General features: G+C 36.3%; 4 protein-coding genes and 1 long non-coding RNA gene across 7 annotated transcripts; 3 read left to right on the plus strand and 2 right to left on the minus strand.

The window, feature by feature from the left end:
* Positions 1-53: 53 nt before the first annotated feature.
* Positions 54-2713, plus strand: LOC103856395 (tubulin alpha-5 chain). Of its 2 annotated transcripts, XM_033287145.1 has the most exons (6): positions 54-314; positions 1031-1245; positions 1337-1536; positions 1602-2110; positions 2192-2314; positions 2397-2713. In XM_033287145.1, exons 1-6 carry the CDS (start codon positions 202-204, stop codon positions 2593-2595), a joined length of 1359 nt encoding a protein of 452 aa, XP_033143036.1. In that variant the 5' UTR covers positions 54-201; the 3' UTR covers positions 2596-2713. The 2 variants fall into 2 exon arrangements, with proteins under 2 accessions (XP_033143036.1, XP_009131752.2); XM_009133504.3 differs by having other exon boundaries at positions 2192-2713.
* LOC103856394 (ethylene-responsive transcription factor RAP2-11) lies at positions 2542-3767 on the minus strand. The gene has a single exon (XM_009133503.2). The coding sequence runs from the start codon at positions 3601-3603 to the stop codon at positions 2824-2826; it is 780 nt and encodes a 259-aa protein (XP_009131751.1). The 5' UTR covers positions 3604-3767; the 3' UTR covers positions 2542-2823.
* Positions 3768-4012: 245 nt separating this feature from the next.
* Positions 4013-10394, minus strand: LOC103856396 (importin-5). 2 transcript variants are annotated; one of them, XM_033287140.1, is made up of 20 exons: positions 9023-10394; positions 8682-8885; positions 8490-8600; positions 8337-8402; positions 8094-8258; positions 7879-7953; positions 7623-7777; positions 7097-7232; positions 6943-7012; positions 6730-6857; positions 6591-6647; positions 6005-6190; positions 5815-5907; positions 5543-5628; positions 5387-5453; positions 5247-5313; positions 5017-5153; positions 4824-4915; positions 4651-4717; positions 4013-4552 (listed from the first exon to the last, which is right to left on the minus strand). In XM_033287140.1, exons 1-20 carry the CDS (start codon positions 10250-10252, stop codon positions 4391-4393), a joined length of 3354 nt encoding a protein of 1117 aa, XP_033143031.1. In that variant the 5' UTR covers positions 10253-10394; the 3' UTR covers positions 4013-4390. The 2 variants fall into 2 exon arrangements, with proteins under 2 accessions (XP_033143031.1, XP_009131753.2); XM_009133505.3 differs by having other exon boundaries at positions 8496-8600; positions 9023-10252.
* Positions 10395-14815: 4421 nt separating this feature from the next.
* On the plus strand, positions 14816-16988 carry LOC117132354. Its single transcript, XR_004455904.1, has 2 exons — positions 14816-15100; positions 15140-16988. It is a non-coding gene; the product is annotated as an uncharacterized LOC117132354 (long non-coding RNA).
* Positions 16989-18055: 1067 nt separating this feature from the next.
* Positions 18056-22068, plus strand: LOC103856398 (hypoxia-inducible factor 1-alpha inhibitor). Its single transcript, XM_009133507.3, has 15 exons — positions 18056-18286; positions 18369-18446; positions 18533-18616; positions 18735-18884; positions 18959-19027; positions 19110-19236; positions 19494-19566; positions 19644-19760; positions 20267-20386; positions 20509-20527; positions 20692-20773; positions 20854-21176; positions 21304-21419; positions 21520-21613; positions 21735-22068. Exons 1-15 carry the CDS (start codon positions 18182-18184, stop codon positions 21798-21800), a joined length of 1623 nt encoding a protein of 540 aa, XP_009131755.1. The 5' UTR covers positions 18056-18181; the 3' UTR covers positions 21801-22068.
* The last annotated feature ends 218 nt before the right edge of the window (positions 22069-22286 follow it).

Consider the following 22286-nt stretch of genomic DNA (forward strand, 5'->3'; position numbering starts at 1 on the left):
TTTGTCTAATCTCAGGCTGTCACAAATTTTGGCGGACCCCAACCAATTATCATAAATAGTCTCCACCCAATAATAATAATGAAAGAAAAAAAGAAAAGAAAAGAAAAAGAAGATCTCATTTCTCCCTCCATCTTCCCTTCCTCCGCCGAAGAAGAAGAAGAAGACGATCGTAAGGATTAAGGTTTCTTCTGCGAAGTGAAGATGAGGGAGATCATTAGTATTCATATCGGTCAAGCTGGGATCCAAGTCGGAAACTCCTGCTGGGAGCTTTACTGCCTCGAACATGGCATCCAGCCTGATGGCATGATGCCCAGGTATTATATAACCTAATCCTCAATATAATCGCTATGCCGTTATTAGATACGTTATGAAGAAGATTAACTCTTAAGGGATAGAGAGAGCTAGGCGCTTTCTAAACCTACTTTTAGAACAATTGTTTTAGTAATTAAACTTTACATTTTACCAAAAAAATTATAATTGAACCTTTTTTTATATAATAATTGAACTTTACATAGAGGATTAGCGCCTAAAACCATGATTAACCAGGTTCTTAGGGTGGGGTTTTTAGCTTCGGATAAGAAGAGTTTCTTAGCTTTTCTTAAGAGATATAAAAGCAGCCGAAAATTGTAAAAAAAAAAAATTGTGTCAAATCATGAGTTAAAATCTCAAATTAAGAATCCGGCTTAATCGCCAAACTAGTCGCTGTCTACACGATTTTGAGAACAATTGTTTTGTTAATTATACTAGAAACTGTAATCGGTAAGTACAAAATCAATGTCAGAAAGTTTTCGAGAAATCTTTCCTTAAAAAACATAAAAATACTAAATTTCGTATTTTTAAGAGTATTGCGCGATTTAATTAGCGCCTAAGCAAGCATTAGTTACTGCTTACACTACTTTTTTTAGAAAAATCTAGAAAATCATTTCGTTTATAACTTATATTGGCGTTTGAGCACAGCCTAAACCGATTTTAAGAACATTTTTATAGTCGACCGTTTGAGAGATGAATCTAATAGCATTTTCCTTTGCAGTGATACTACGGTTGGTGTTGCGCACGATGCGTTCAACACCTTCTTCAGCGAGACTGGAGCTGGAAAGCATGTCCCTAGAGCTATCTTCGTTGATCTCGAGCCTACCGTTATCGACGAGGTACGTACCGGAACGTACAGGCAGCTTTTCCATCCAGAGCAGCTTATCTCTGGTAAAGAAGATGCTGCTAACAACTTCGCCAGAGGCCATTACACTGGTGAGAAGAGAGAAAAAAAAAACATTTTCTGTGTTGTTCTATTTTCTTGGAATTTTGCAAAATGGTCCTTTAATTTTTTGTGTAATTGCAGTTGGGAAGGAGATTGTGGACTTGTGTCTTGACCGTGTGAGGAAGCTTGCGGACAACTGTACTGGCTTGCAAGGGTTCTTGGTGTTTAATGCTGTTGGTGGTGGAACTGGTTCAGGCTTGGGGTCTCTGTTGCTTGAACGTTTGTCTGTTGATTATGGGAAAAAGTCTAAACTCGGATTCACCATTTACCCTTCTCCTCAGGTACAAAGAAACTCATTAGTTATTACTTTAATTTGGTTTTGATGCATTGCCTTTTTGATCTTCAGGTCTCTACTGCTGTTGTAGAGCCTTACAACAGTGTTCTCTCAACTCATTCCCTACTTGAACACACCGATGTAGCTGTCCTCTTGGATAACGAAGCCATCTATGATATTTGCCGCAGATCACTAGATATCGAGAGGCCAACCTACACTAACCTGAACAGGTTGATATCTCAGATCATATCGTCCTTGACAACATCGTTGAGGTTTGATGGAGCTATCAATGTGGATATCACTGAGTTCCAGACCAACCTTGTTCCCTATCCACGTATCCATTTCATGCTCTCGTCTTATGCTCCGGTCATCTCAGCTGCAAAGGCTTACCATGAACAGCTATCAGTCCCTGAGATCACTAACGCCGTGTTTGAGCCAGCTAGCATGATGGCTAAGTGTGACCCGAGGCATGGGAAGTACATGGCGTGTTGTTTGATGTACCGTGGTGATGTTGTTCCTAAAGATGTTAATGCTGCTGTTGGTACTATCAAGACAAAGAGGACTGTTCAGTTTGTTGACTGGTATGATCTACAGACTGGAACTAGTTGCTATTGTTTTCTTTAGCTTCATGTAAACACAATTGCTTTGGTTTTGTTTTGAAGGTGCCCAACAGGGTTCAAGTGTGGAATCAACTACCAGCCTCCGACAGTTGTTCCTGGAGGTGATCTCGCTAAGGTCCAGAGAGCAGTGTGCATGATCAGCAACAACACAGCAGTTGCAGAGGTGTTCTCAAGAATCGACCACAAGTTTGATCTGATGTACGCGAAGAGGGCGTTTGTGCACTGGTACGTCGGTGAAGGAATGGAGGAAGGTGAGTTCTCTGAGGCACGTGAGGACTTGGCCGCACTGGAGAAAGATTATGAGGAAGTGGGTGCTGAAGGTGGAGACGATGAAGAAGATGAAGGTGAAGACTACTGACACCTTCTCCTCTGAATCATGTGCAACCAAAAAGTTTTTTTTTTCAAAATTTATGTTTCTACTTGTGATTCTTGTTGATTACTTTTAATCATGTACAATTTACGTTGCACATTCTCCACCGTCTTGTTTTCATTTTGGTTCAATTCATTGGTAAAGTGACCATTGAGTGTTCCAGAGTTCATTATCAATCTTTATCATCTTCTTAATTGTCCATTTTTTATCTTTAGTTACAATAGGACTATGTAGAGAGATGTGTTCTACTTTTACATTCATGGATCCACACTTGCATGAATTGAAAAGGGAATGTTAGATGTGATCATGTAGGGCAGAAGAGCTGAGAGAGTGAAGGGAGATCCCAAATGGGATCGGTCGGATCGAATATTGGATATTCTGAATGCATGTTGTCGTAGTGAGTGGTAGCTCCATTCATTGCATATAGAGATGCAGATATCTGTCTTTCGATGTCAGCTAGACCAGAATGTTGATCGGTTGAGTTATGATCGTTGAGATGTCCATGTGCTTCTTCCACTCTGTATTTAGCCAAAGGAACCTGATGGTTGAGTTCAGAGACAAGTGGCCAAGAGTAAGGAAGCTGGATACTGTCGGCTTCTGGTTGTAATATGGCTGGTAAATCAGGGTGGTACACGTTACTGAATGGCATCAGTGTGGTCGTGGGGTTGGCGGTGGGACAAGTAGCAGGCGAAGTGTAATTGATGTTGTGTTCTAAAAAAGAAGAGGCTGGTTTGTTTTGTTGTTGATGTTTCAGGCTCTGCTTCTGGTGAAGGAGGTTTCTAATCTTCAAAGACAGTTGTGAGTTGTTTGGGAAATGGTTTGCGAAATTGGTGCGAGTGTTGGAGCCACGTAGGAGACATGCAGCTTCGTCGTAGGCTCGAGCAGCTTCTTCTGCGGTCTCAAAGGTTCCGAGCCACATACGTATCTTTTGAGTGGTGTCTTTGATCTCTGCCACCCATTTTCCTGAAGGCCTTTGTCTTACACCAACGAACTTGGTCTTATTGGTGCCTTTGCTCTTCTTCTTTATTTTCTGCTTTTGAGTTGTTTGATGATGCTCCATTTTTTCGGTATGGTTGCTGTACATAGACGGAGATACATAAGTATTAATAGGTTTATATGTGCTCGTATGTTTCGAGGTAAGTGTTAGTGGGTGCCTCGTATGTTCCCGAAGACTACTAGTTCTGTTATTTTAATGATGCTACGAATACAATTTTATAATGATAGGAGAATGACTCATGAGTTTTCTGTTGTGTGGGTTCCATGTATTAATTACGTGCGCACCATTTGCTAACTTCTTAATATAAACAAAGCACTAAACCACCATGTTGTCGTAACCTCTATTTAAACTTTTGATTAAAGAATTGATATTAATCTTTTTGTTTCAATAATATTACAGGGTTAAATGTAGATGTAGTTATTTAATACGAATAACTTTTCGAAATAGTAAATTATAGTTTTAATTTAGAGAGGAAGAAAAAAAGAGCTAATAAAAAAATAGCAATATGTGTAAAGAATGATTTACTTCAAAATTCTCACTTGGGTACAAAAAATACAAAAACTTCATCTTTCTCTCAAACATAAAGCCAACATCGAACCTGTCTTTTCAGGGAGTCACAACCCAAATTCCCAACTGACGCTTACAATTTCACAAACTTTCCTTGCCTTCTAATATACACTTACCTACCATAGAGATAGAAATTTCATTTCATAACTTATGAAGGACTAGACCCAATTCTTCATCCCTCCCAACAACAAATGGTGAATAATGCAAACCCAAAAATAATGTAAACACATGAATGCAAAACTGACGACGCTTTGCGGTGGAAAAATAAAGCTCACAAGACACTGTAAATGAACAGATTGGTGTGGGTTTAGGATGAAAGCATGGATTGGAGAGCGTGTTGCTGTTCGGGTTTCAGTGTTGACCATATTGAGCCCAATGCCGACGGTGGCAGTGTTTGCTGAAGTTGCCTTAGTATATTAACCATACGACCTGCCGTCTCTTGTGTCACCACATCTTTCCCTGTAAGCACCTGGCCAGCCATGATTTACGCACACATTGATATTTTTATCAGTTCAACAATGCAAAGATAAAAATCTTGTCTATGAGAAGCGTAATTAACAAACAAACCTCAGCGAAAACTGTTATAATTTTAGGAAGATACTGGTTATTGGGGCCTAAAAGGTCCACATCTTGCCTGCAAGTTTAACATCAATCAGCCGTTTTAGACAGTCGGTCACAAGGAATGCAAAAAAAAAATAGCTAGCGCCCAGTAAAAATTAAAATCTAAACACATTGGTTACCTCTCAACCATTGAACAGAGCTGATCATGAACCACTTTGGCTTCAATAACATCATTACTTAAAGGCAAACAGTTCAACCACGCAAGAAGTACCTAAGAAACCCAAAAACAAAGTAAAACTTAAAGATCAACAAAAGTAACCCATATGTATTCGTGCAAAGCAACCAGATGGCGATAACTATCTTAAGCTATACCTGAGAAGAATCGATACTGTCACGGTGAAATAGGCAGATCTTTCCCACAGCGGATACAGCATTGTCATATGCCATGGCATTTTCAGATTGCCGAGCATTTGGCTGCTGTATCACAACATTTAATCTTGACAGAGCCTCTGTTGAAACAAAAACATGTGTTACTACTTATCTGTAAAGCATGGATTAAACAACCCCTAAAGACCTACAACTGGGCAAAAGGTATACTTTACCTCCAACAAGAGGCTTGAATACAGATCCGCCAAACTCAGCACACACACCAAGCCCATAAACGGCAGCCTGAAACAAACAAGAGGTCATATCAATTAGTATACAGATTCAGAAACACCAGATAACAAAATGTAGGATATACCTGTCGAACTTCTGGGCTCTCGTCATTGCAAGCTTCCAGTACGAATGGAAGATAAGTATCGTAATATCTGCCAAACAAATATCCGAAATAGTACATAAGAACACTGAATACTGAAAATGCGCAGTGTACAAAGATTCAGTGAATGCATATCCTTACTTGAAGGCAGCATCACGGCATTGCTCTGCAACATCATCAAAAATGCATATCGCAATCCTTCTCTCTTCAGCGGTTTTATCCCTTCCCTGAACTCAACAAAAACACACATCTATATCAAAACAGAAAACCAAGGCAGACTAGAACTAATATTGCATCAGCGCCATCCCCAAAGCCACATATTTAGAAACTCTATTCACCCGAACCAGAGTGCTAAAGCTCCACTTGGTATCACAGAACCGAAAAATAAGATTTGAGTGATGACGGTAACTTACCCACATAGGAGTTAAGTAAGAGGATAACTCATCGAAGAAAGGTAGAAACGAGGCCTTGAATGTCTTAACCAGTGTTCCCAATATTTCACCGACCTATGTGCAGACAATATATCAAGTATGAATACGAGCGTTGAAGATAGCAAACTTCATTACACTTGCATTTGACAATGGTTAATCACAGAAAGCTAACCTGATCAAAAATTTCTTCCTCTTGCTCATTTTCCTCTTTAATAAGCTCCCCCTCTTCAGCGTCAAAGTCTTCAGCATTAGCTCTCTCTCCCCTTTCTCGCTTCCTGCTAGAGCTTGCTGTCATAACTTGCTTTACCTCGTCAACTATGGATCTAATTTTCCCTTCGTCCAATAGATTTCCGGAGATCTGAAATACATTGACAGGTTATAGGTGCCATTTTTCCAACGCAATGCTACGATTTACTCTACGAGATACATAAAAAAAGATTTGCTCAAAGCTCTCTATCTCATACCCTAAACCTAAACAAAGCTTGAAAATAAGGCCAGCTGTCAAGGCAACATAACTCTTCATTCTCGATACTCTATGCTCAGAAGGATTAAACAAGTAATAAAGTAAGGGGAAACACACGATCATTGGTCTACAGGCTTCCCAATACAAGCAATCACATAGATGGCCATTATTAGCTAAACCATTTAGCCTACCAAAGAGAGTGCAGTATTGTCAAATGGAAATGTTGGAGTGACTTGACGCGGCCAATTTATAATAGGATTGTTTAACATAAATTCTTATTCTATTGAAAGGTTACCTGCAAGCATTCATTGATAGCTTCCAACATACTCACACAGATCTCTGTATCAGGTTCCTACATAAAATCCAATCATCATATATTGGATCAAAGCCGAAAGGGAAAATAGAAAGAAAAAATGAACACAATACACACTAACTTTATGCAACGCTTCTAGCATGTTTGGAATTATATAGTCAGAAAGCTGCTTTAAATAGGATAGATCGCGCCCTTGAGCTTCTCCTTTCTCTATCGCCAGCTTAGCTGAGCGCATTAGTTCCGGCATGGCTAGAAAAGAAAAAATATCCAATTTAGAAACTTGTCATTTATGGATCCACAGATTGGATTATGGACAATATATTTACTGATGTACCTGACACAGCTGCTCTTCTAACTTCTTCGTGAAAATAGAATTTCAGCAAAGGAACCAGTGTAAGTGCAACCTACAATATACTAATTCAGTCTATCCAGTCCCAGAAACAGCAGAGGATAGTGACAAAAATATAGAGCCGACCAACCATACAAACCTGATCAATCCAGGGAAAAAACCCTTCTTTTAACTCATCAGCATAGCAACAAAGCATGTTACAAGCTGTGGCTTTTTCTTCTAGGACACTTGTTTTGATTCCTATTCGTTTGTCTCCCAGGATAATGGTCTCCATGCTGCATAAACAAATCGAATTGGTACAAATCTACCACGTCAAATCCATACGTAAATTACATTTATCACATATTATCGCAACCTTAGGTAAGAGTAAAAAATGGAACAACAAAACTATTTTGACAAGAAATAGACGGAAATTATTTGTTATATAAAACAATTAAAACATGCTATGTCACAAAGGAACAGAATCTCAGAATAATAAATATCTCATGGCAAAAAATAAGAAACAATTCAGCGGAAGCTGCAACTGCAGCTTCAACAACATACAGAGATTACTCATGCCATTTTTAAAAAGATTGAAGTAGTTTTCATGCAAAGGAATACGAACTAATAAAGCAGGTACAGAGGCATCAGAACAATCAGATGAAGTGTAAAGAATAGTAGAAAACCTTTCATCATCAGAATCCTCTGCTTCATTTTCTGAATCAGCAGATGTAATTGTTACATCTGGTTTAAGTTGAGCTGACTGAAGCAAAGGAGGCATCACAACATCCATGTATGGGAGAAAATCTTGGCCTAGACACTTGCAAAGCCTAGCCCATGCCTAAGAAAATGTAAGGTAAATATAAGAAAGTGAATTTACATATATAAGTTTACAAATGACATATCGGCCAAGTGGCCTAGCATGTTTTAAACAGAATTTACCTGTAACATATAGCTCGTTATTGGATCATCTGCCTCCATTTCAGTCCCTTGCAATGACATAAGAACTTCCATGACCTGGAATAGACATGAAAAATATTTTCATTCGACAGATGAAAATCAAATAGAAAGCTTGAGATAGTCATCTGTAGCACAAAAATAAGATTACAACATATAGCATCAATTTTGAAAATAATTGACTCATGCATTAAGCACACCTGTCTAGCATCCTCCTTAAATTTGTCCTTTCCAACTGCCATTCCAACAAGACTGATGCATTCCATGGATTTGGCACGAAGCATCCGCTTAGACTTGTCAGTTGCGTTCATCAAGATAGTTTTGAGGTAAGGCATGACAACATCATAGTACTTTTGGAAGTGTTCCTGCAAATTCAGAGTATGTCAGATCAAGAGTTGCATGCAAGGAAAACAATAGATGTAACATAACTTCTTCACATATACCTGTGATGAATCAGCAACTGAAGCAAGAGCTGTTAAAGCTCCTTCTTGCACCATTTGTTTTCCATTCTGTCAGAAACAGCGTTATAAACCAAAGTTAATAATAGAGGGCACTCTTTTTAGTTAGTTATTTAAAGAAACAAAATTGCACAATACACTTACTTGTAGTAGCACCAGTAACTTGCTCACTATTCCATCTAAATAAGGTGCCAATATTTCAGGTGTACAATTCTCACTGAAATTAAGCACTGCTGAAGCAGCATGAGCCTAAATGAGGTCGCAAGATACTGCTTTAGAAAGCGTCAGAAGATTATATTAACAAATATACAGAGTTAACGGAAAACTAACCTGCACTCGTGGATTCTGGAGATCATCCATAGCAGCAGCAAGTGCAGGGAGCACTATGTCATGATGTTGGTTCTGCAAATCAGGACCCAAATCTGTAGACAACTGTCCAATGGCATTTATGGCTGCCCACCTTACGCGAGGATGAGGACTTTGAAATTGGCTCAAAACCATGGACACCACTTGCTCTAGATTTTTTATCATCACCTAAATTATATTCAAGATCAAAATGTAAATCCTTTACATGTCCTAGCCAAATAAATCATGAAAGAATCAATAATAATTTAATATCCAACTAAAAGCAAAAATAACAAACCCTACAGTTGCCGTGACAAAGAATTTACCTTTGAGCAACCTTCAGCAATCTGAGCAAGCGCAATCAAAGAAGCGTGGTGCTTCTGCCACTCAGAGGCAACCAAGTAAGCAGAAAACTGCTGATACGCAACCGGAACAATGGTGTTCCCTCCCAAGGCAATTGCTAACCGATCCAAACACTCTTGACCCATGCTGTAGTTACTCGTCTCACCAGCATCCTCGTCCTCAGTCTCAGCACTATACCAAGCAGGATCGTCCTCAACATCCTCAAGCATCTTCATAAGAACCGCAAACAACCTGTCAATAAACTGAGGTAGCTTCCTAACCATCCCAGGGGCACGCTCACGCGCCTCAGCCAAAGTTACCAAAAACTCAACCGCAAGGTGGCGCGTGCTCTCCTCGAGAGACTCAGCCTCTGCGATCTGAAGCATCGAGCCAACTATATCAAGAAGCTGCCGTCTAAGGAACCGTGGCTCAGTCCCAGCCAATTCGATCAAAAGCTCTAGCGCCTCCTGAGCCGTCGCTTCGTTCCCGTTATTAAGAGACTCAGTCAACGTCCTGATCATCGCAGGCAAAACGTCTTGGAACCTATCACGCTCATTAGAGTTCGATAAACACTGAACGAAACTAATCACCGCGTTGAGAGCGGCGATTTTGACGTCTGAGCTAGCTGATTCGCTAGTCAAGCACTGGAGAAACACGCCGTGCAGATGCTTGATGTGAGGAGTCAAAGTCTCCCCAACGTACTGCGACAACTGCGCCACGATCAGAAACGCCGATTCCTGCAATTTCGACGAATCCGACGACACGCACTGGAAAACGAACGGAAGCAGCTCCGGCCATCCGTTCTCCGGGAGGATCCCCGAGGCGAGCTCGGAGACCGTATCGCAAATCTTCTTGGAGATCGATTTCGCCTCCTCGCGCTGGATACAAGACAGCATCGACGATTTGAGGGAGGATTGAGTGGGGAGGGAGAGACGCGGCCACAGGTAAGCGTCGTCGCGCGTGAGAAGCTTACGGAGGAGGACGGCGGCCATGGCGCGAGCTTCGGGGTGAGGAGAGAGTTGGAGAAGGTGAGCAAGCTTCAAGGCGAGGGTATCGGGATTGGTCTGCTTGGCGAGATTGAAGAGAGCCTCGGCGGAGGAGCGCTGCTCGTTGGAAGAAGACATGAGGTGGGAGATGAGTGTCTCGAACGGCGCCGTATCGGAGCCGAGGACCATCGCGAGCTGCGCTTGTTGCTGAAGCTGATCGGAAGCCATGGTGCGCGGCGGCGGGAAAAAACTAGGGTTGAAATGCTGTCTATCTCTCTCCCCAGATGATGCGAGTCGAGAGAGAGGAGAGAAAGAGAGAGTAAGCGAGGACGAGATGAGGTTTGTGAAGATATAATTATTTTTTTTGTTTTTAATATTCTATTTCCATTTCTTTTTAACTATTCGTGATATGAGGTGGTGTCTGGCTGTGGGCCGCGGGGTTAGCCCATTATTAAATCAAAGGGAAAAAATAGCTAAGCAATAATAATGTGATCCCTAGACTATATTTATGAAAATGATTTTGTCACATGTCTTCTATACAATTAATTTTTTAGACTACATGTCTTCTATACAATCAATTTCTTAGACTATATTTACAAAGTGACTAGGTGTTTTGTCCGCGATACGGACTTAAACATTTTCATAAATTTTTGAAAAAATCTTTGTATACTATACTAGTTATATTGTGTTTTCCAAAAAGAATTCTTGCGATCAATTTAGTATCATCTATGCATTGTCTACTCTCGAATATATAAATATATATATTTCTGAATAATTAAATATTAAAATATATTAGTGGTATAATTTAAACTTGGGTCTCTAGTCAAAAAACAAAATTTGTTTCCAATTTATGTAAATAATATTATTTTTTTTGAATGAGCAAAGATTTAAGGATGGTTATTGTTTTAAGAACATTAACTTGTTATTTCTGAACAGTTAAATATTAAAATATTTTAGTGATATAATTTAAACTTGGATCTCTAGTCAAAGAACAAAACTTATTTTCAATTTATGTAAAGAATATTATTTTTTGTAAATGAGCAAAGATTTAAAGATGGTTATTGGCAAATAAATGTTTGAAAACTTTAATTTTTTTTTTTTTTGAGATTCTACTGCTATAATAGTTTAAGGGTTTTTGAAATATTACTAATTAATTGTTATTGATTCGAAGATTTACAAATTTCATCAAAATTCTTTATTTATTTATGATAATAGTTTTTCATTCTATTTTAACAAAATTTAACGTTATTAAAATATAATTTATCTTTTTATTCATAAGATACAACTTTCAAAATATTTTGCAATTAAAAATGAGTTAAGAATTAAAATCCACTATGTAATTTGTTATTTGAATATCACAACAAAAAATTACATAGCAGTAAAGTTTAGGTTTTTTTAACTTTAAGTTTTGAGATTATTTTTTAGTGTTTAGGGTTGGTAGAGTTTTAACGTTAGATGGTATTTATGGTTAAGTTTAGGTAGGGTTTTAGGGTTAGGTTTAGGCAGGGTTTAGGGTTAGCAGGGTTTAGGGTTAGGTAGGGTTTAGGGTTAGAAAGGGTTTAGGGTTAGGTAGGGTTTTTTGGGTTAGGCAGGGTTTAGGGTTAGGAAGGGTTTAGTAGAAAGGTTTAGGGTTAGAAAGCGTTTAGGGTTAGAAGGGTTTTAGGGTTAGGAAGGGTTTAGGTTAGGTAGAGTTTAGGGTTAGGTAGGGTTTAGGGTTAGGTAGGGTTTAGAGCTACGTAGGGTTTAGGGTTAGGTAGGGTTTAGGGTTAGATAGGGTTTAGGGTTAGGTAGGGTTTAAGGCTAGAAAGGGTTTAGGGTTAGAAAGGTTTTAGGGTTAGGTAGGGTTTAGGTTAGGTAGGGTTTAGGGTTAGTAGAGTTTTAGCGTTAGATGGTATTTATGGTTAAGTTTAGGTAGGGTTTTAGGGTTAGGTTTAGAGTTAGCAGGGTTTAGGGTTAGGTAGGGTTTAGGGTTAGGTAGGGTTTAGGGTTAGGTAGGGTTTTTAGGGTTAGGCAGGGTTTAGGGTTAGGAAGGGTTTAGGGTTAGTAGGGTTTAGGGTTAGGTAGGGTTTAGGGCTAGGTAGGGTTTAGGGTTACGTAGGGTTTAGGGTTACGTAGAGTTTAGTAGGTAGGATTTAGGGTTTAGGGTTATGTAGGGTTTAGGGTTAGTAGGGTTTTGGGTTAGAAAGGGTTTAGGGTTAGAAAAGTTTTAGGGTTAGTAGGATTTAGGGTTAGGTTAGGTTTTAGGGTTAGGTAGGGTTTAGGTTAGGTAGAGTTTAGGGTTAGGTACGGTTTAGGTAGGGTTTAGGGTTACGTAGGGTTTAGGGTTAGGTAGGGTTTAGGGTAGGTAGGGTTTAGGGTTAGATAAGGTTTAGGGTTATGTAGGGTTTAGGGTTAGTAAGGTTTAGGATTAGGTAGGGTTTAGGGCTAGAAAGGGTTTAGGGTTAGAAAGGTTTTAGGGTTAGGTAGGGTTTAGGTTAGGTAGGGTTAAGGGTTAGTAGGGTTTAGGGTTAGATAGGGTTTAGGGTTATTTTGGGTTTAGGGTTAGTAGGGTTTAGGGTTAGTAGGGTTTAGGGCTAGAAAGGGTTTAGGGCTAGAAAGGGTTTAGGGTTAGGTAGGGTTTAGGGTTAGGCAGGGTTTAAGGTAGGTAGGGTTTAGGGGTAGGGTTTAGAATTAAGTAGGGTTTAGGGTTTGGTAGGATTTAGGGTTAGGTAGGGTTTAGGGTTAGAAAGGATTTAGGGTTAGTAGGGTTTAAGGTTAGTAGGGTTTAGGGCTAGAAAGGGTTTAGGGTTAGAAAGGTTTTAGGTTAGGTAGGGTTTAGGTTAGGTAGGGTTAGTAGGGTTTAGGGTTATGTAGGGTTAGGGTTAGGTAGGGTTTAGGGTTAGTAGGGTTTAGGTTTAGGTAGAGTTTAGGGTAGGTAGGGTTTATGGTTAGATAGGGTTTAGAGTTAGGTTTTAGGTGGGGTTTTAGGGTTAGGAAGGGTTTAGGGTTAGGTAGGATTTAGGGTTAAATAAGGTTTAGGGTTAGATAGGGTTTACGTTTAGGGTTAGGTAGGTTTAGGGTTTAGGTAGTATGAAGGGTTTAGGGATTAGGGTTAGGTTTATGTAGGGTTTAGGGTTAGATAGGGTTAAGGTCTATGTTTAGGTAGGCTCTACGGTTAGGTAGGATTTAGGGTTTAGGTAGTAGGAAAGGTTTAGTGTTTGGTTTAGGTTGGGTTTAAGATTTGGTTTAGAATAATGCTTAGGATTATAGAGTTTAGGGTTTGTTTGTTTTTTTGTTTATACATTTAGTGCTGAGTTTTTCGGATAAAATTTTATATTAATATTATTGATTCATAATTTTTCTTAAAATGTTAAAAATTTTAACGTGATTTTTAATGTCCTTAAAACAAAGTATGTATTTTCTTATTAAGTTTTTTGTTACAATAAGTTGAATTTATCTTAGACCACAAATCATAAATATTCTTAGTCTTATACATTTTGTTCTTCAAGTTATTGTTACTTTTATTTCTTTTTATACATTTCTCTTAATATTTATGTATGCATCCGTAATATTTTTTAAAAAGGATTTTTCATTAACTAATGTATTTATTGTAGTTTTAAATATATTATAGTTTTCGTGCACTTGATTAAATTTTTTTGGTGTTGGTGGTATTTGAAGTGGTTGAGAATCTGAATGGATATTTACTTTCATAAAGTTTTTGGTGTATGTTTAAAAATAAAATTTATAAAAGCTTTTAAATCATATGAATATAATATTCAACACACTACTGTTGACTGTTTATATACTTAAAATTCTGAAGTAGGTAATTGCACATTTGCTGAACTCATAGATTCGTTGCTACTTTATAAATTATCACAGGATGAGGTACATATGGTAAAAATTGCTTTGATGATAATATAACGTCCATATCGTACTGTGTGTGTTTTTTTGTTTTATCTACTATGTATTAACAAATAATTAACACATTCAATAATATTAAAGAGTAAAAAGTCCTATCAATTGTTCATAGTATAAGCCCAAAGTTAAACTCAAGTCTAGCCAAAGAAACAAAACCCAGAGACACGTGTCGATCTCTCGGAGAGTGACTTTCCACGTGGATAGCTTAGGAGAGAGGCAAACATATTTTTATATATATAGATTCATTACTAAAATAAATCTTAAAATAACTCAAAATTATATTTTTAATTATGTAATTAAAAAAATTATTTGATTAATATTTAATTATATAATTTATGTTTTTAACGTTCTACTAAAATACTTTTTCATATAACAATACAATATATATATATATATAAATTATATTTTTTAATTATAATTTTTAGATTTTGGATAATTCAATATTCTATTTTTAATTATATAATTAATAATTTTATTTAATTAATATTTAGTTATAGAATTTATGTTTTTAACTTTTTACTTAAAGATATTTTCAGATAACAATACAATATATCTCTTTTTTAAATTATATTTTCAAATTTTGGATAATTCTTACTATTCTTAATATTAATCAATTATCTAATCAAAATCAATTAAAATTTTGTTCTTATTTTTTAATTTATTTATACATTTTATTCATTAAGGGTATAAACGATATTAACCACTCTAACTTTCAACGTGAGAGTTTCATTGCAAAATTTTACTTCGCAAATAATAGTATAGATTTTATCATATATTTTCTGTACAATCAATTTAACAAAACAAATATGACATGGCTACTGAAATTGATTGAAATTGATGACATGACTTCTAAAAAAACATGACATGGATAATTTCATTTAATGTTGATTTATATTTTTGGCAAAATTTCATTTAATGTTGATTTATATTTTTGGCAAACTTATTAGAATATAATAATAATTCATATATTACATTCAATATTGATATTTTTTTTGGTAAACGTTTTTTTTAAATATGGTAATAGCTCATACATCATCTACAAAATAAATATATTCATATATAACATTTTAAATTTCAAAATATTATTATTTTTGTATAATTGTACAATTTGTATTGCTAAAGCTTTCAAAAAATTCTACAATTTTTTAAAAATTTAAATATCTAATCATAAGATCATTAGTTTCTTGTATATCTACAAATTTTATAAATATTGTTTAGGCTAAATTTTGATAATTATACAATTTTATATTATTTTTATTAGTTTTATACAAATTGATTTAATATATATATCAAATTTATATTAAATATTAGTAAGAAAATAGTAAAATCTATAATATTTAATAAAATTTATTTTTAAATATAAGTTAGATTAAAAAAATTCCTTACTGCACATGGTGTAAGAAAACACCTAGTTAGTTGTATTTCAAGGGTGGATGTTAATTAATTGATATAAAACCAATGTGTGTGTGTGTGTCCCATTTATATATAGTATGTTTAAAATTAAAGGTTCGCTTTTAATTTATGCAATTTTATCTTTTATATTAACTATGAGACCTGGTAAAACTTTAGATTCTACTTTCTTAAATGAGATAGCTTATAAGCAAATGTTGTATCATCATTTCATAAAATTTCGCTCAAAATTTCAAATTTGTATATGTTCATTTTTTTTAACGCTGATTTATTATGATATTACAATTATGAGAAATATTACATAGACGGTTTGATAGTTCTTGTAAGTATTTCTTATGTATTCTGCATAATTGCTTAATAACTCGTTTTTACTAGAATTTGAAATCTAGATTTCCTATACTCTGAAATAAATTGCATAGTTTAGGATTCGAACTAAAGATTTAGGTGTAGAAACCTTTAAATTTTAACCATTAGGCTACGGTGTTTCCACATATATGTTCTTTTGTAATCCGAATACAGTTCATTTCAGAATATAAACCCCTACTTCTAAGTTCCAACCAAAATATTCGGCAATTGTTTTCTATTTTACGGATAAGATTTTTTTGAGCGACAATAGACCATACTTTCTCCCCTCCTTTTTTTAAAACTTATAATTACTGGATTTTATTTTCAAACTCAATGTGCCATAATAGCCCAATACACCATCTTTTGGAACTTCTTTTCGAACTATAAACTCTTAAATTTTTTCATGTAAAAGTACAAAATATGTTTTAAAATCTAATTTTAATCTTTCAAAAGAAATAATTGTTTCCTTAAAATGTTAATTTTATTTGTACTAAGAAGACTGAGGGCAATCATCTTATTTCCCACATGGGAATAAATATATTAGTGTTCTATGTTTTTATAGGGTGAACAAAAATATGAAAACTACATACTTTGTGGCAAAGGTTTATCATTAAAAAAATTGGAAATAACACTTGTCATAAAAGTGTTTTTCCTAAGTTGTCATAAAGGTTAGATTAAATTTATTAAGAAAAATAAGGAGGTTATAAGATTTACCATTTCATCTATATTTTGCCTTTTTGAAATTTTAATTCCAGTTGGACTAAGATTTTAGATGTGATTGGGTAGAAAAAAGATCAATGTAATTAAGAAAAGTAAAGAAGGTATAAGATTTACCAGTTTTATCTATATTTTGCTTTTTGAAACTTCAATTCCAGTTGGACTACCGTTTTCGATGTGATTGGATAGAAAAAAAATCAATGTAATTAAGAAAAGTGAGGAAGATATAAAAATCTCTAAATTTTCTTTTTGGTAGCTTCTTTCTCTTGCTCACAGTACTAGTGATACGGTGTAGAAGAAAATAGATTAAAAAACATATCATTTACCATAAAAAACTATGAATTTAAAAAACTTATTGATAGATATTAACCCAAAGAAATATTTAAGAAATTAATAGCAAATTAAAACAAAAGGAGACAAAATAAGTTTAAATGATGCACATTGCATAGAATAGAATATGAAAGTCTCTGGACACAAATACAATAGGCATGCATTGTATTTGATGGGCTCTAGATGAGCATGCTTTATTCACATAAAACAAAAGTAGATATTAGGAAGAATTAAATAAAATGATTATTCAGGTTTTCTTAAATCCTTGATGCAGCTTCTCGAGATAATTTATTTACACCAACCTTCACAACTTAGTTTGGTCCCGTAGCAACCCTTAGTGGAGGAACAACAGAAGCAAGTCTTATCTTTGGTTTTGAGTTTTGGGCATACTTTTTGGTCGCATGTTCCTTTAGCTGCATCGACAACTATATAAACAAAAAAAGTAACAACAATATCATTTGGAGGAAAAACAATTATCGAGGATATGATGATGGAATTACAATGGTGAAAAAGATAGATGATGAACAAATGAAAACTATTATAAATGCATACATTCTTGAAGAGGAGATAAAGCAATCAAAATGATGCAAAAGATAGCGAACTGTGATGACGACATATTGTTTATGATATACACGTTTATGATTAATTCTTTTGAATTTAAACTTACTGGTTTGATGGTTGAAAGCTTCTTTAAAGATTGATTAATTTATAGATCGAAGTGTTGCTCGCTTTGCATGGCGATCCATAAAAAATGGATAGATTTGTTTGACTTGTTTTGTGGTGATTATATTAGTGTTTATTTTTTTCCTTACTTAATTGTTTACAGAAACAGTCAAACTATTGTATGGTAAAGAAAAATACATATGAATTATTAACTGATTTTTTAAAAACACAAACTACTAATTATTTATAATCAACTAATTCTTAATATATATATATATATAGAGAGAGAGAGAGAAATAAAGATTTTACTAAATGTATCCATGAAGTAATGCTAAGTACCACGGCGTTGCTACTGCACTTCTTCTGTTCATCCATGGCTGTTTTTGGGCTTGGACAATCCCGGGGACAAATACAAAGGGACTAGACACAATGTATCCAAAACATGTTTTTAAGTGAAATGTATTTAAACAACTTGGATCTGCTTCTTGTGTTGAATCGTAAATATAAAAGTTGTATGTTCTTGTTTGACTACGGATTGGGTTTTGTTTTTTTTGCTGAGTCAGTTGGGATTCAAATGAACTTAGTAAACATTTTTACAGCCGTCAGCAAACGTCAAACACTAACACTGTGAACCATCTGTAAACGTTTAAAAGTGAACCAATTAATAAGCTTTTGGATAAGTCGTATGTAACCGCCAAACGCAAACGCCAAAAGCTCTTTTAGATAATAATAAAAACATAGCACGTTTGCTCGGTGGTGGTTTTGAGTTTTGACGGATCACCACCGTCGATAGGGATGAATATGCCGACGGGATGCGGGTTTCCGACGATTCAAACCTTCGAGAGAGCTCCCTCCGCCGCAGACTTCGAGTCCGGCGTCGAGCTCACGAACTTCCCTGCGGTAGTTTTTTTCACCTCAATACACGTTTCTCTTTCTTCCTCCTCCTGCTGAATCCGAGTCTCTTGATCTTAATCTTCTGAAGGTTTTCCGAGGGTGTGCTAGTGACTGGGAGGCCTGTTCTAAGTGGAATCCATTCAGCAATGGCCTCGATTACCTCGAGGTGTGTTTTGCTTTTACAATCACTCGGTTGATTGATTATCGAAGAATGCGGAAAATCTTATTTGCGTCGATTGGAACTGTATGAAGGAGCGTGCAGGTTCAGTTGAGGTGGAGGCAATGCTTTCGAGGACGGCTCCGATATTCAATGGTGATATCAGAAGCCATGAGAGGGTAAGTAAAACTCCATTTCGATTTTAATTTTGAATAGTGAATTCGATATTGATGTGAACGTGCAGGTTTCAGCTGATTTGAGGCTATAATTGTCTCTGGTTTCTTGTTTGTCCTGTAGGTATCAATGCCTTTCTCTGATTTTGTTAGACTCTGCAAGCAGCATATGATAAGCAAAGAGAATACTGTGGGTGTTGATGCAAAGTCTTCTTGTCTAAATCCCCCTTTGCCTCACGATCCTACTACACCTGGACAAATATACCTAGCACAGGTTAGTGTTGCTTCTGATGGTCTATGAATATGTTTGATTGAACATGCACATGTATGTATTATTTATGTGTTCAGTTTCCAATTCTGAATGATGGGAAAGAAGAGAAGGTTCAACTCAAGATTCTAAGACAAGATATTCAAACGGTATGCGTATCTTCTTTCAGCTCTTGTTTTGTACTTCAGCTCCTGACATGAGCTTTCTTAACGTCTACTGTCATTGATGCAGCCCACACTCTTGGGGGGAAAGTCACTGTCTTCTATAAACTTTTGGATGAACTCTGCACAGGCTCGATCCAGTACCCACTATGATCCACATCATAACCTCTTATGCGTAGTATCAGGCTGTAAAAAAGGTTAGCCATCACAACCTCCGTGTTGAACTGCTGCTATGAAGTTGTTTCTGTTATTTTAGTGGAATCAAATTGTTTATGTATGGTCCATGTATAAATGAAATTGCGGCACTGACACTAAGAGCATGCGGTTTTATAGAATGTTAAGTCAGCCAGTTTAGAAGTCAGTTTAAGGTTCATCCTGGCAGATTCAGTGATCTAACTATATGTTGTAATCTTTGTTACATCTGAATCAATTTCAACCTTCAAATCGTCAACAGTTGTCTTGTGGCCCCCTTCCGCCAGTCCCTCGCTCTATCCTATGCCTATATACGGAGAAGCGTCAAACCACAGGTATCTTTCTTGGCCTTTCAGAACATTTCTGTGGTTATATACTTATATCTTGCATATTATTTTTCCTGGTCATGTAGTTCGGTTGGTCTAGACAATCCAAATTTATCAGATTATCCAAGAGCAGAGCATTCCCTCAAGCAGTCACAGGAAGTTACTCTTAAGGCTGGTGATGCAGTATTCATTCCCGAAGGTTGGTGAGTATACTCATTTTTTCTCAGAAAAGCTCTCCTAGTATTACATAAGAATACGCTGAAATTGCTAAAATATATTCTAATAGATCCTGCATCATATGAGTCAAAGTGTTTCCGAATCACTTGAAGTTATCATGTCTCTATTACGTAGCTTTTTCTGGCTGCGCCGCTATTCTAGAATTTTAATTACTCAATTAACGTATACAAAAGAAAATGTCTCCGCCTGAATAATTGGCATTTGTTTAGTTTGTGGGTGTGTAGATAGCTCATGTTATGTAGTATGCATATGCCTAGAGCCTCTGAACCAAATGCTTGACATGTATTTTTGTTAGCTAGCTTAGTGTCATGCTAACGAAAATGACACTTCATTGGTTAGGAGAAGTACTCTGTAATATAATTGCCTGTATTTAAGCTTTGAGAATTTACTAAGTAAGCCTTATAGAAATGATGTGACGGTATTCAGTAGAAGATTAATGGATTATCTCAGATTATCATGTTACTTTTTGCAGGTTTCATCAGGTGGATAGCAATGAGCTGACTATTGCTGTCAACTTTTGGTGGCAATCAAACATTATGTCTAACATGCCGGAACATATGGATTCATATTATCTTCGCCGGATTACAAGAAGGTTTGATTATAAATGTTGGATTCTTTATAAATAATATCTTTTCGCGTTACCGTTATTGTCTTGTTTCCTAACTTCTGTTCTTTTTTCTTTCCATGTGCTTGCATCTTGTGTCATACTATAAGATTGATAGACAAAGAAATGGTATGTAAGTTATTCTGTCTCATCAGTACATATTGTTGGAAATTATGATAGTTTTTTTACTCATCCTGATTTTGAGTTTAAAAATGTAGGTTCGTCTACTCACCTTAACGTACATTTGCCAAGTTTACTACCCTATATTTACCGTGCGACTTGGATTTTGACAGAGCCTGTTAGTTTCGAGGCCTTCTTCAACTGATTTGAAGCAACCGTATGATCATCTTGACCAATGTAAAATTGGTCAATCAGGTAGTAAGACCCTGATGGTTTGAATCCTATGAAAACCTTCAATGTCTTGTCTGACTTGTCCGGTGATGGAATCATTGCAGAAGGTGGGGATGATAACTCAAGAAATAAAAGCATTGAAAAAGGCATCGGGACATCACGTGAGAAAACGCCGCTGCACGATCTAGATCCTTCTGCTTCCCACGCACTTCATGACCTTATTTCCTTAGTCCATGACCACGTTAATGCTGTTGGTACAAGTAGGGAACTGCAGCACACATCACCCAGTTCTTCAGACATAGCTTCAGAGAGGGACAATAGCAAGATCCTGGTGAATGCATTGTCTTCTCTAGAAGATGATCGTATTGCGCATATGCTTTGGAATCTAGAAGCATCTAGACTTCGTGATGTTCTCCTTGCAATGGCAGTAAGTTTACAATAAGTGGTTTCTAGCGCACTTCATCATTTTGGTCGAAATGGATAACTTTTTATTTGTTTTACATGGATATTAAGTTCTTTGAACTAACGTACTCGTATAATGTAACTCACTTCAGCGTTATTTCCCAAGAACCTTAGAAGCGTTAATAATCCACATGCTCTCACCTGTTGCTGCGGAAGTGCTAACACAGAAGTTTGATGAGATTGACCAACAGAGTGGTGAAGAAGATAGGTTTGTTCTGAAAGCAAATCTTCTAGTGTTTTATTTCCATACTTTGAAACTGAAGAGTAACGTGTTATTTTACTTCCTTTTCCCCTTTTCCAATTCATAGGAGCCAGTTCTATCGAGAATTTTATGGTGCCTTCGATGATGAATCAGCTGCGATGGATATAATTTTAACTAGGAAAGAGTCTTTTGCATTTCAGGTATGTTCCCCACTGTATCGAGTGTGAACCATAGTAAAATCAAAGGAGATAACTTTTTTGTGTATCAGACGTAGTTGATGCAGAAAAGACTTATCATCAAATTCTATGAATTTTTATACAGGCCTTTAAGAATGTACTAGACAAGTATTTGGGGGTTCACATTACTTCACCAACATCAAACCTATGAAGCATGTCTCGGCATCGTGTACTGGCTGATCGGACAAGAGAGAACATGTTGCTATTGATATACTATTGCGAACATAAGCGAAGAGGGTATCGACGACACTCGCCATGCGCTCGCCGTGTGTATTACACATGCAAAATGATAATTTTCATTGGTTACATCAAGGTTTAAGCCAAAACACCAGTTCAAAAGTAGTAATATCTAAAATATGGTTAGAAAACCATAAACTCTAAAATTCTGATTCAGAAACATGATCTTTAGAATTTTAATACTTGCACAAACGTAAATCATCTTCCAATTCATCCTCATCAACCAAAGACAAAACAGGACTTTTAGACCATATGATTCCCTCTCTGGGTTTGACGATAGATTATATCATAAGGCACATCAACACTATTATTGCTCGCTTTACGTGATACTAGTTTAGCGTTCAATAGCAAGCGCTTCGTGTACATCGCATGGCCTTGGAGTCTTAAGGCGACTGAATCC

Source organism: Brassica rapa, chromosome A03, assembly GCF_000309985.2.
Source record: "Brassica rapa cultivar Chiifu-401-42 chromosome A03, CAAS_Brap_v3.01, whole genome shotgun sequence".
Classification (NCBI taxonomy): Eukaryota; Viridiplantae; Streptophyta; class Magnoliopsida; order Brassicales; family Brassicaceae; genus Brassica; species Brassica rapa.